The 14,265-nt window shown below is 35.6% G+C and overlaps 1 protein-coding gene across 1 annotated transcript in view; it reads left to right on the top strand.

Moving 5' to 3' along the window:
• GALC (galactosylceramidase) overlaps positions 1-9,764 on the top strand; it is a gene marked incomplete at its 3' end in the record, with an annotated part of 29,932 nt that extends 20,168 nt beyond the window's left edge. The window contains exons 8-14 of the mRNA XM_082485433.1: positions 459-548; positions 1,837-1,926; positions 2,266-2,410; positions 2,943-3,123; positions 5,889-6,052; positions 7,799-7,875; positions 9,621-9,764. Of these exons, the coding sequence (XP_082341559.1) occupies positions 459-548; positions 1,837-1,926; positions 2,266-2,410; positions 2,943-3,123; positions 5,889-6,052; positions 7,799-7,875; positions 9,621-9,764 (891 nt within the window). The remainder of the gene's footprint in view (positions 1-458; positions 549-1,836; positions 1,927-2,265; positions 2,411-2,942; positions 3,124-5,888; positions 6,053-7,798; positions 7,876-9,620) is intronic.
• Positions 9,765-14,265: the final 4,501 nt, after the last annotated feature.

Genomic DNA, 14,265 nt, shown 5'->3' with positions numbered 1-14,265 from the left:
GTATCAGCAATTCCAATGAACTAGAAAAGGTAAAGGAAATGTTTTGTTATGAAGAACCTGTTTTGATTTATGTAGTTCAGTATCTGTGGATATGTTCTTTGATGCTTGTAGCTTTGTTAGTGAGACTGCTAGAGGTCCTTTTCTGTGTCTAAACTTTGAGTAGCTAGTTGAATCTTCCTGGGTACCAATCTGTATGTCATCTTTATATCACAAGTTAGCTTTAATTTGATGACGCACTCTAGGAGGAAATTAAATCATGTACTTTTTTAAAGCAGTATTCAAAATAAAATTAAGCTAGTAAAATTGCAATTATCATTAAGATAAGAGAAATAAACAGTTGAAAATTGATCCTATGTTGATTTTTTACTTTCAATTTATGCTATGTTTTTCATGAACATTGCCATGTGATGCATCTCAGTAATGTATGTTCCTTCTGAAACATTTATTTTTTTCTTCAGACTCATAATCACTCTCAATGTATCAGGCCTCCACTGCCTCATTTCAGTGTGACACCTCAGAGAGCAACTTTCTACCTCAAAGGGTCATTTGTAAGTAGATCTTGAATACATTTGATCAGCCTTGTAAAATGAATTACTATCTGTAATCAAATACATGCAAGACAGTATCACAGGTTAGCAAGAAATTGGAGTTCTTTAGCTCTAGTATTAGAGGCTGTGACATACCCGGCAAAGATTTTAGTACTCTAGTTCTGCTTTTACCATGAGATGTAATGTCATAACTGAATTTGTAGAATTACTGCCTTCGTCTAATGATCTGTATAGTGAAGAAGAAATTCTCTAGAACAGAAATACAATTGTATTTTTCTTTAGGATTTATTCTAAGGCTGGGTGCTCTGACATGCTGACATAGTTTGACCAGCCAGCATGGCCATGACCTTTGAAGTTGTTCCCAGCTCCTTTACGAGGGAGGAACTGCAGTTGATTGTGTACTGTAGGTTATGTTGTTCCCTCTTATGAAGAGGTATTGTGAGGATCTCCCAGTTGTGTGTAGTTTTGTGTGTGTGTTTGTGTGTGTTTTTTTGTGTTTTTTTTTTTTTTTTTTTTTTTTTTTTAAAATCTTGCTAAACTGAATTTCCCTCTGAAATGTGAACGATGCTTTCACAGTGTAAAGTAGAGTGAATCTTTGTTAGTTGATTTGGATGATTGCTCCACAGAAGCTGGAAGCGTTTACCTATTAAGAATTTGATTTTTGGTGGCATTAGTTTCCTTTCATTTAGGAGAACACAGTTTGGACAATACTTTTGGCAATAAAATGGTTTGCTTAGGAAATGTGGTTAAGTGTCACTTCTGATATACCGCTCCCTTTGGGGGAAGTGTCAGACAGCTTATCCAAACCAAATTCTAGCTTGCTTGCTTTGTTTATCTGCCGTAGTATTGCAGAAGTTTGAAGAACTGTAAGCGAAGTACTTTGCTCAAAAATGAGTATCAAAGAACCAGCAACTAAACTAAAGGTCCTGTTAAAAAGAAATTAGCAGGAGACTATTTCAGCCTGGTTGCTCCTAGGCAGAGTTTGTATCAAAGGGATACCATTGTTGGTAATAGAAAAGCTAAAGATTGCATGTGTGATTGCAATGTTTTCTGTCTTTATAAGCAGCATTGCTGCATACTAGGACAATGACTTATTGACGTATAATCTATAAAAAGATAAGCCATGTGTAATGGCTAGCTGAATGGAGTGGTGGCCTGTAATGTAAAGCTCTAAAATAACAAAAATTAGACATCCTTGGAGGACTGATATTTCTTAAGGTGAATATTCCAGTTTTTTGTTATTGTGTTTAATTTTTTTTTTTAAATTTTATATTGTGTTTCATTGTAGTATATGGTGGAAACCCTTCAAGTGTGGCATTCTAGACTTGATTTTGAATCTGGAAACTCTAGTCTTTTCCAACAACTCCATCCTCTAAAGGTAAGTTGATCAGTTTAAATTACAGTCTGCAATTTCAGGTGTTTCTTCCCACTCTGCTGGAAACCCTTGACTTTCATGCCTGAACTGCCTAATTAGGGCATGTTTTATTAGCTCTGTTTAACTACAGTTTTATTAGCTATATGCAAGCTTACCTGGAGGTAATAAAGGGTTTGGAGGAAAGGGGTTTTCAAAATAGCTCAGAGATACGAAATGCTGAGGCAAGAAGATGAGATTTTTACTTTAAATCAGGACTTTAGGAGATCTTCTTCAATTCAGGAACTTGAGTATTTTGTTATTTAGCTGTTTGATTTTTGCAGCTTTAGCTTTCTTTAATTCCAGGTGTGGAAGGGAAGTTTTTCTTTAGATCTAAACATGGATGAAGTCTACACTTTAACCACGCTCAAGACAGGGCAGAAATGTGGTTGCCCAGAGCCTCCACCACCTCAGCCCTTTCCTTCAAATTACAAAGATGACTTCAATATTCGTAAGTCAGAATTCTCTTATCCAAAAACTTAATTCACACACAGATATAGTCTTAATGTAGAAAGGCAATAACAATTATGTTACTGCCTTACACCTCTAATGCAAGTGGTATGAAGAAGTCTGAATGCATACTTCATTTTTGTTTATTTATACCTGCTTCTCCAACAATGTACACCAGTATACTCCACTTGTAATGAGATGTATTTAATTCTATGTCTTAACTGGGTGGTCATTTACAATTTTAAAATTCTTTATGCGAATGATATAGCTCATAACTATAGTGAACTAGGTTTTGGAAGGAAGACAGGGAAGAATGTAATTTACATTGTTCATGTGTTTGCAAAGACTGGGGTCTGCTTAAAAACAAAACAAAAACGAAAATCATCTTGCAACTTTGAACAGCTTTGGAGACTGTGCTTTGATAGAGTAAGTCAAAATTATGGAGAATATTTTCAGATGAAATTTCTGAAAACAAGAGTACACAGGAGAAAAATAACGTTTTGGTGTTGATATGTATTTTATTTTCTGAACAGGTAATCCACCTTTCAGTGAAGCCCCAAATTTTGCAGATCAGACAGGTGTATTTGAATACTTCATAAATGCTTCTGACCCAGGAGATCATGTGTTCACACTCCGCCAGGTGGTGGTTCAGCGACCCATCACTTGGGCTTCTGATGCAGACCAGACCATCAGTGTCATAGGAAATTTTCAGTGGTATGTAAATACTTTTTTCTAGTGACATCTGGGGAAATGTTCTCCTTACCAGTTTATGATCAGTTAATCTGTCTCAAGCCTCATTTCTCTTGGACAGAGGGCTTTTGCATTCAGACTCTCTGTAGACATGTAGAAACAATGACTTAAAGGGACTTTGAACAGTCAATGAGCCCTGCTCGGGGCTCTCACCAACTCTAAGAGATCAACTGTGTCTTTGTCTAAACGAGTCTTAAAAATATCCAAGAATGGTGAGTCCACCACATCTCTTGGTAGCTTGTCCCACTGCTGCACTGTGTTAGAATTTTTTTCCTCATGTCCTGCTGGGCATATGTGTTCAAGCTGTTTTTTCAGAATAATGGACCTGGGTTGGCATAGTAGAAAGACCAAGTCAAAATCCTAATTCAAAGTGTGCACTGAGTTTCAATTATTTTTTTAATAGAACAAAAAAACCCGATCCAGTTTAAATGACCTAATTTTGAGTTGTCTTGCTTAATTGTTAGTGATTTTGATCAATCTCGAGTCAGTGAAAAAGTCTGGGAGTTAATTCAGTTAATTTGTTACAGACTGCCATCTTTTGAGCAGTTCCTAGAATTCCATGGATTTGATTCAACAGCTACTTTTTATTTCTACAGTTTTATTTCTGGGTAAACGTATCTGAGATTTACTGGTTTGATAAGAGTATGGTTATAATTGCAATTCTTTCTAGGAGCTATAATAATGGTAATTTAGAATCTAGCAGCATATTTTAGCATAATGTTTATTAAAAATGAAAAAATGTTCAGGAAAGAGCCTGTTAACTAATTGACTTTAGTAAAATAGTAAGTAATAACAAAATTTATGCTTTAAATATTTTCTTCTATTTGGAATTGTAGCTGAAATCCTCTGATTTGTTTTTTAAAATAGCCATTATGTCAGGGTTTGTTTTTTTTCTTTTTACTTTGATTTGATCCTTGATCCCCCAAATGCTTTGTCAGAACATGCTTCATGCTTCTAACTTCTAGCCTAGACAAGTGATTGAATCATTTTGCTCTGAAGCCTAGAAGAATACCACCATCTTGTAGCTGGAGGTTGTTCTTCAGTTACCTGTTTTCTTCTGCAGTCCTCTGTTAAGCAGAGGTTTGTATTCCCCCTAGAATCAACTTTCCCTCATTGAGCAGATCATATTCAGTGATCTCTATAACAGCTACACAGGATGTATTCTTAAATTACTGTACCTAGATTATTAAAACTTTCCTATTATTTCATTTTCATTCCGTTTCTGAATTTTCATCTTGTTTCAGAACCAAGCTTCCCTCCTGAATATTCAATTGATTTTTTTTTTTTTTTTTTTAAGTTTTACTCGTCTGTAACTTTTCATAATGATAGTCTTCAGTTTCAGGTCCTCTGATTTGTTTTTTTTTAATCCTCAGTTTAAGGCTCAATTTGTCCAAGGTAGATGTTTTCAACCATTAGTGCATGTTGTTGAAATACTGAACCAGTCTTGCACTGAATTTCTCTGTGGAATGATATTTGACTTCAGTCATCAATTCATCAATGGCAATTTATTATGATTACATTTCAGGATTATTTAGTTGATTTGAGTTTGAATTTTAATCTTGTGCTTGTGAAAGTAACTCCTGAATTTATTAGTGTTTTGCTCTGATGGTTTTACTGAACCTATCTGTATCCTGAAAATATAACTATTTAACTCATTCTACATTGCTTCCAATCTATTTATAATGGTTTAAGCAAGATGTGGGGATCTCTTAGTACATAGGAAGGCAAGAAAGAAATCTTGTTTGTGTAATGAATATGTATCAAAGAATCTGATACTTCTAATAGCATTACATTAGAATGAAAGCTGAGGTCGTTCTTACTATTATGTAAGAGGTGGGGAGAAGAGTTGCTAAAATATGTACGATTTAGTTGTCAGCTGAGCTGATGTCATAGAGAGTCTTTTCACATTCTATAAATAATTATAGATAATTAGAAACTTTCTAAATAGGTGACCTTGTGGCTGTATCCATATTGCAAGTCCTTTCAGACATGGGATATAGGTTTCTAATTTGTATGTTCATTAATAGAAGTAAAGAATGCCTTTAATTTTTATTGTTAAGAGGCTTGTAGTGCAACTTTGGGGTGGGGCAGTTGTGTAAATTTTTTAGGTGCCATTTGATTGTTCTGTTTTTCCTTCACTTTATTCTTCTTTACAGCTGTCACTATATGTATAACATGGTGCTTTACTGTTGAGCTGAAGTGCCACCTCAGGAAAATCAAATTATTTCAATCTATTTGAACATTTGGTTTGCAAAAGTTTGTTTTGGCTTTTGGGCAAGAGGTCTGGATTACTTAATACTTGGCCTGTATTAAAAATCCTGGAGAAACGAAGATCAAACTTTAGTAGATGAGGTGCTATGACTTTGAATCTTGGATTTGATTGAGTTATCTAAAAGCAACTTTTTATTTTGCAGACCTGAAAGTTTTTCTGTAGAGATGTAAACCTTTTCTTCTTGGGTTTTTTTTTTTTTTTAAATAATTAATTGAAAGTTGCTGACAATACACCTCATTGATAAGAATTGCTCTTCCTAAGAAAATCTGTGGATTCACAGATGGGAAACAGCCAGTCTAGTCAAATCCTGTGCATCTGACACCTGCAGGTCACAATTAGGATTGCTAAATCTTTCCTCAGGAAGGTTTCTGTACTAAATAGGGAATACTTTCTACCTTACTGCCTGCTAAAAAAAAAATGATTCATTGCTTGTTAAAACACTAAACTTCTCTTGTAGGGTAAACATGATAGTCACTTGCGACATCTACATAGAAAAACAACATGATGGGGGCGTATTTATTGCAGGAAGAGTCGACAATGGTGGGATATATGTTCGACGTACCAAAGGAGTTTTCTTCTGGGTTTTTGCAGATGGCACCTACAGAGTCACTGGTGACCTAGGTAAGCAGCTCTTCACTGAAGTGGATGCTGACATATGTGCATGTTATTTTGATAACCTTGATGAAAATGACTAACATTCGGATTTTGTAATTCAGTTGTCATCACTATGAATTTAACCCATTGTGCTCTAATGATGGCCACATTTTGTATGTGAAGGGAGCATCTGAAGGCTACTGGCTGGTCCACTTCTCAGTCTCAGCTTTCTGGATTATTTTTTTTTTTCTGCTGACAAAACCTATTTTACACTAGCAAATGTAAATTATTTTGTTTTTCCTAAATACTGATACAATATTAATTACAGAAAAGTTTGATCTGCATTCATATACTACACCTAAAAAGAAAATCCTGCTTGAAATGCAGTGGCATGTTTTGTAGAGCAGTGCAAGTCAATGTACATACATCTGGCTTAGGTGATGATGATGAGCAGCCTACTGTTTCCACAAATTACACATTCTACTGTTAGTTTAGCTCAGTGGAGTGAGAGCATATTCTACTTGTGATGCTAGCATTCATGTGCTCATCTGTAGAGCACTTGACAGGCACATGAAACAGCGTATGTCATAATACTTCATCAATAGCTAAAAGTTCTTTTTAATTTGCTTTAAAATAGTGGCAGGTTTTGTTGTTGAATTGCATTTCCTATCACTTCATGATCATAAATTAAAATTTTCAATGGTTTCTGATGAGTCAAATGCGACTTCTAGATCTACAGTATACCTAATATGAAAACAGCCTATAATGACCTGTTTCTCACTGTACTGGACCTAAATAATAGTCTCATCTTGTATTTGATAGCTGTATTTTCTCATTTCTCCTCACTTTGTTTTTTTTTGTAGGTTTGTTTTTTTTTTTTTTCCCCCCCTTTCCTTTTTTTATCATGGGTGGTTAGCATAAAGGAGGTTTTACCTTAGCTTCTCTTAACACACCAGTGCTCCCTAAGGAATCTTTGAAATGTCTAACTCCATAACAACTTAAGTTTCAGTTTCAGCTGTATGTAAAAACATAGTCGTGTTTAGGATTGACTCCAGTATTTACTTTTAATAAAATGTAACAACATTACCCAATTAGTTTCTCAGGCTTTCAAAAATAATTTTTCGTAGATGAAATGAAAGGATTTTGATTAACTACCTTGTTATTTCAGACTAAGACATTTGTTATGCAATATAATATTTTTTTTGTACAGCTATTTTCAATGATTTTTATAGTTTTTTGGAAGGGAGTCTGAAAGTTAAAATGAACTTGCAGCTAAAACTGTCTGCTGAATAATTGAAGTGCTACTTGCAGCACTTAATTTTTTTCAGGTCTTCCATCCAGGTGTCAGTCACACCTAATTTTTGCTTAGCTTAAATTTTGACTATAAGTAAGCAACATGATGATGTGGCAACTCAAACCTTCTTATTTAAGAAATTTCCAATACATAAACAAGGTCTATAGAACAAGCAATGCAATAGCTACTGTCACACTTCATGAACCCATACTCTCAATAGAAGGGAATCCTTATCTCAGGCCAAATTCCCCAGAGCATTGGAGATTTCAGTGAAAAAACAGTCCTGGCTAAACAGGAGAATGCACTAATATAAAAGAGTGCAGGTTTGTGTGTTAAGCTGCAGTTGAAAGTGGTAAGATGCCAGTCCTGAACACTTCTGAAAAACAGGTATTATTTTCCTTTTGCTGGATTGGTATTTATGTATCAGTCTCAGCAAAGGGGTGAAGTAACACTTTGCTAACCTTAAGCATGTTTTGCAGCTGGAGAAGAAATATTAATGAAAGGCCTTTCTGGTGTCCGGGATAATGCGTGGCACACACTTACTCTCAACATTCAGGTAAGTACATGGGCAAAATGCTAGAAAACCAGTAAGGAAACTTCCAGCACTAAATGGTTTAGACAAAACTATGCTATACTATTGACTGTCTACTTGCATTAATTTGCCCTATCTAAAACATAAATAATATCTCTGTAATTTTAAACCAGTATCAAAATATCATACCAAGTTGTGCTGCCTGTATTTTTTAAAAGATCTTGAGAAACTGGAGAGGGTATAGAAAATAAGTGGAAAGATGAGTTGAAAGCTGGAGATAGAGGGCTAGAGAGGCAAATCTTTTTAATCTAATGAAAAGATCATGACTTGACTTCCTCTTCTGAAGATGGTCAGTAAACTACTAAACTAGCCTGTTTTACAAATCTGGCTCCCACCAATTCCTTTTGCATGCAAAGGCCTTGTATGTGGAGGTAGTCAGGGACTGGAGAACTCGTATGAGCTGCCATCCTTTCTTGTACTGAAAAAGCATGGACATAGTGTTGCTGTAAAAATGGGTCACAGTTAATGAGAAGCCTGTCCACAGTTTTTCCTTCCCCCCACTCACCCCTTTTGGCCATAGTCACTTGGTGAAGAAAGTAGTCATAAGCTCTACTTTAAATGTACCTGTGCACTTAGCTGGGTGTGACACTGGTGCAAGTAACTAAAAGGTTTTAAGTTCCTCTGTTGAATGCATAATCCTTTTGCCTAATGTATCCTTTGCAACTGCAATGTGGCCTGAAATGTGAGGAAGCTTGAATCCTAACTGGGGAAATCTACTGAAGTAAACACTCCTTTAAAATTACGCACTGAGTCTTTCCCTCATCTTAAAATGTCAGTGAGTACTAGAAGCTGGTTTATGTCTTTTTGCTTTCACACTGGGAGACAAAGGGACACTCGTACCTGAGGCATTTACTGGAATGGATGTAGTTTAGTTTTGGCTTTTGGACACTACACTTATCTGTAAAATGGGCCAAGACATTTGCTAACCCGAATGGTGTGCTGAAGATGAACATAAATAGTCTTAAACACAAAACAATGGTGGTAATTTTAAAATGATGATGCTATAAACTTCCATCTGTGCTGTCAAAGTATTTTGTAGCAAATACACCTTTGATGTAATGACAGAAGCGCAGAGCCCTCTTTAAAGAATTCTCCCACTGACTGCTTCTTGAAAGGCTTTTACCTGTGTCTGTAATTGTCTTTCAGATTAAGAAATACATGTAAACTGAAGTACTTTTTTTTTCTAAATATTGTTTAGTGGAACACTGGCAAGATAAATTGTAACTTTTCCTGAAACTGTTTTTAATTTTAATGGTAACATGATACTTAAGTTCTGCTGTCCCCTCTTCCTCTCAGCTTAATGTCTAAAATAATCTCTCTTTCCTCTCGACTTTTACCTGATTCTGCAGAATCAGTGCTTGTTGTATCATCTCTCTTAAGACAGTTGCGCTGTTTGAGGGAGTCTGACACAAGTAGAAGAGGAAAACCAGTTTACCTTTCAGATTCTACACTGAATTTGCAAAGCTGTGAGTTAGGAAAAGATAAGCCCTTTGTGTATTCACACTAAAGGCATTAGATGTGTTTCACAGAGCTGATAGGCACTGGAGGATTCTATGCAATATTTAGAAGCGCCTCTGCATGGAAAATGTGAAATGTTTTTGAAATTTGACTTGTCATCTTTCTGCCTTGTCTCTTCTCCCATGTGAGTAGGCTCAATGTCAACACACTTAATCACTGGGTTTTACAAAGCTTTTTCCCTTTTTTGACAGGGCACTTCTGCCTCAGGACTGTTAAATGGTTATCCACTCTGGGAGAATGTCACCATTTCTAAACCAAGTAACGGCTGGGCTGCCATTGGAACTCGCTCATTTGAGTTTGCACAGTTTGACAACTTCCACGTTGAAGCTAGCTGAGGTGGCTTTTGCATTTGGAGAACCCAGTTCTCATATCACTTTGAACAACAGCCAGCTCAAACTTTGAGGACAACTTAATACTATGCTGAGATTGATATGTTGGCAAGGAATCTTATTTCTGTCGTTATTATTTGTTAAAAGTTTACTTGAGTAGGTATCAATGTGACTGTAACTTTATCCCCTGGTTGCTATGAGATTTTTGCCTGTCGATATTTGGGGGTAAATTTTAGTTTAAGGTAATGATGAAAACAAAATCATGGATTTAAATCTCTTAACATCTTAACTTCCCAGCTCACTTTTAAGATAACTTTAGAAGTTAACAGAAGACAGAGGCATCTCAAGCTGCACTTTTAACACTTACGTGATTGTGTCCATTCCTTTCACTCTGAAAGAAAGAATTAAATGCCAGTAAGCCTTATGAGCCAGTGGCCCCATACTTTTGTAGGTCTGTCATTGTCAAATTTCATTTGGATAAAGTACCTAGTTTTTCTATAGTAAAAAAATAAAAGGATGTTTTGTCTGTTTTTCTGCCACAGTCTGAGGCTAGACATTACAGTACTCCAAGTGCATTTGATTACTTCTTCCAACTTTCATTGCCAGCCTTGGAATAGATCATATTTTCAGTGGAATGGAAATGTGCCTTATGGCAGATCAGGCAGTGCAGTATGTGCCTTACTTCTAAACTACCTCCTCTTTCCAATGAAAGGGTTGAAATGGATGAAGAAATACCATAACTTGCAGTTTGTTAATGGTAGCCATGTGGGGTTTTTTGTATGATGCAAAGAATAAAAACTTTGCATCATGGTTGCTGGCAAGCAGAGTGCTTACTTTTGTTTCAGGTCGCGTGTGGAAAAACTAGCCTTTTGTACCTAGAAACTTGGGCAGCCATCCCTCACTTTGCATGGATCTAAAGCTTAGAGATGAAAATAATAAAGCATAACAATCTTATTTAGCTTATTGTATTACTGTAGCACAGGGGAGATATGGATATTATCACATCTTGGTAGAAAAGAAAACTTAAAAATAGATTTTGCCCTTAAGAGCTTGTAAAACCCTCATAAGGTAAGTGACAGCAGGTGGATTCAGACAGAATTGCTTGGTGTGGCAGGCAGTGGTATTGACACAATAGTGTCTGTTTTTAAACTTTTCCTAGGCATCAGGGAGTAAAGTTCAGAGGGAATTTCAGATCCCTGGGAAAGGAGGGGTTCTGTTTTGTTGTGTGTTTTTTTTGTTTTGTTTTGTTTCATTGTTTTTTTTTCCAAACTACTGTGCTACAAAAAAAAATAATTAAATGAGAATACAATGAGATACCAAATGGAATTTTCATCCCAGACATTCCAAATTCAGTTGGCTTCTGAATTTTTCTTCTTTGCTGTTGGTCAATTTGAATGAAGATGGTGTCTATTGGCATAATAAAACATGCCTCCTGTGTCCGTCTACTTTTCACATTCACATCCTAATTGACGAGCAAGTAGTGCCCTATCAAGACTGTGGAACTAATAGCTGTATGAGGCCATCTGTAGCAGGCAATATCTTATCTTTGACAAACAGCTTTGCAGTATACTTTGATTTATACAGATTATTATTCTGATCCACTTTATTTTGAAGGCTGATTCCAGTAAGCGTTAACTTCAGTCTTCGAAGTTGTCATCTAATATAGAGTTAATGTAATACCAATCATAACCTCTATAAAAATTTTCCAGTAATCTTCCAGATTAGCTTTAGGAGAAGAGATCTCAAAATTCGATTTCTAACAAGTAAAAATGTTTTATCTTTTAGCAATTATACTGATACTGCTAATTGATTGGTTATGAATCATTCATATGTGCAAGTTTCATAGATGCTAGTAACCTTGAAAAATGGTCCAAACCACTAAACTTTAAAACTCTTGTACAAAGCTTCCAGGTACTAAGTAACTATTTACTTAACTGGGTAAAAAATGAAAGCCATTTTTTCCACTTCAGTTTCATTTGATGGTTGAAGTATGGATGCAAATCTGTTCGTTACTTGCTTGATTTCAGAATGGATGTCACTGGTAACTCCAGATGTGAAGGAATCTAATTTTAGGTCCTCATATTCAAGTAATATGAGTATAGGAGAAGTAGTTCTCAGAATAAACTTATTTTAGCTGTGATGGATTTTCCTAGTAGGATACTTCTTGGAGACTTCCTGGTAGCTTGTGTGGCTGCAAGAGATCAGCAATGATGCAGTTATTCCAAAGGAGCTGTCCAGGTTTTTTAACTTTTAATGCACTAGTGTAATAAACTGTACTGTTACATTGTGTACTAAACACAATGTATTTTATCACTGGAAGTGTTGATTTTTTTTCTAATCTTAATTTATAATATTAGAGGATTAAATCGTTATGAACAGAGTAAGTGATTTAATGGTGATATAATGTTATTCATCTTTATATGTCTATAATTCTTCACCCTTCAGCAGGCTGTAATATGTTTGGCAATAACAAGCTGTCAGGTCTTTCACTGAGGGGTGGATTTATGTTGTTGATTATAAATACTAATCATTCCAAAAGGACAAATAAAACACTTAAAAACCCTTTATTTGTGCAGAGTGATTCTGTAAATGGGTCTTGGTTTTCTCCAGTAAGAAAGCTGTCAGTTTGTCCATTGTGATTCCTGATGAATATGCTTGGCATTAGCTTAATTGGGTTGGAAGAGTTTTTCTGACACTCTGAATAGCTAGACAGTCCTCATTACCAAATATCTCAAAATCCATATGTATTAGGATTTGTGCTGTTGATAAAATGAGGGTTGTTTTTTTTTTTTTTTTTTTTTTTTTTTTTACAGCATTCAATATACATTTTACTATTTTCTGGGTTTTATGTGTGGTGTTTTTGTGTTGGGGTTTGGTGGTTTTTTTTTGGTGTTTTTTTGTTTTTTTTTTTTTTTTGCATTTACTTAAGGGAATTAAATTGTATTTGGGAGCCAGTCATGTAAAACTACTGAGTACTAAAGTCTTGTGAGATGTAGCTGAAAGTCTTTCTAGGTATGGTACAGACAGTGCTTTACAGACGTACTTTAAAAGTTTATATGAGGCTTCTTTACTTTTAATACACTTTTGAATCTAGCTTCAAATGTGCTCCCTGCCCCTAAATCTAAGAGTTAAACTTTAAAAGGGGGAATGAAATTCCATAGAGCTAGTCATCTTTTCCAGGCTATCATGCCAGTAGATATGAATTACCCTTGGAGGTACTGTCTGTCAGTAGCCATGTATGTGCTACTACCTGCACAAACACTGCATCAAAATCAATTCTGTCCCTTCTCTGCCACCCCACCTTTGGGATTTTCAAATTCCTGCAAAACACCAGGACTCCTTTGCTTTAAAGTTACGGGAGACTCTTACTTTCAGCTACTGATGGTAGTTACTTTTGCAGCCACCTCCTGGTTTCACTGCATCAAAAGTAAATTTCTAGTTCAGGATTTGATTTGGAGTGGTAGTGGTTTGCTCTTTCCTTATGGAATCAGTTTTATTGCAGGGTAGCAGCAGGTTAGTTGTTTTCACTTAATAATTTTTTGTTGGCTTAGCTGAAGTTTCTATCCAGAGTCCATATTCTGGAGGGGTGTGCATATTATGAAAGTAGCCACCGTGATTATTGCTATCTTTGATTTCAGCAGCATGGCCAAAGAGGGACAGTGCTCAGAGACCTTATTATCCTCACTTCAATATTTTGGGGTTTATTTTTGTTGGGTGTTTATTTTGTTTGTTTGTTTGTTTTTGTTTTTTAAACTCTCTTCTAAGTACTACATTCATATGAGTCTAGCACATGCTGGGATTGTGTGTGGGGAAGGTTGTAAAAAAACAAACAAAAAACAAACAAACAAACAAAAAAACCAAAACAAACAAAAAAAAAAAAACAAAAAAACCCAAACAAAACAAAAAAACCCACCAAAACCAACAAACAAAAAACACAAAAAAACCCAAACAACAAAAAAAACCCCCAACCCTAATTTTAAAAGACTTGGTAGGCTTGTAGCAGAATCATCAGGTAGCTATTTTAAGGTTTTGAGCATATTATATTTTGATACTTGATGAGAAGAAATATCGTGTGCCAATTAATGTCAGGGCTTGCTGAAACAGAGGAATAAAATGCAAATGATTGTCCATTCTCTTAACAAAGCTATCTTGGGTAAAGGTTAAATGATTTTTATGTGGGTCTGGAACCTTAGCAATCATCCTGTCCATATTAGTAATACGTGAACAGTTAGCATGAGCAAGTTCCTCTTGCCACTAGATATGTTCCTTTGATTTATGCTCATGTGTCACTGAAACAATAAAGGTGGTGTTTCTAAAACTTGTGTTTAAGAAAAAAAAAAACACCACCAAAATACCTACTGGCAATTGAGCAGCTGAAAACGTGTGTTGCAGCAGTATTGCCAGGCTTTTGCTGTGTGCCAAGATACTTCTGTGTGGTTTTCATAGTTGCTAAGACAAACAACTGTAAAACAGTATTTTTGCCCTCAAGGAATTATGTCCAGATAAG

Source organism: Vanellus vanellus (assembly GCF_965231255.1).
Source record: "Vanellus vanellus genome assembly, chromosome: 6".
NCBI classification, from domain to species: domain Eukaryota; kingdom Metazoa; phylum Chordata; class Aves; order Charadriiformes; family Charadriidae; genus Vanellus; species Vanellus vanellus.
Note: the sequence above shows the minus strand (reverse complement) of the source record. Positions and strands in the feature narration are given on the sequence as shown.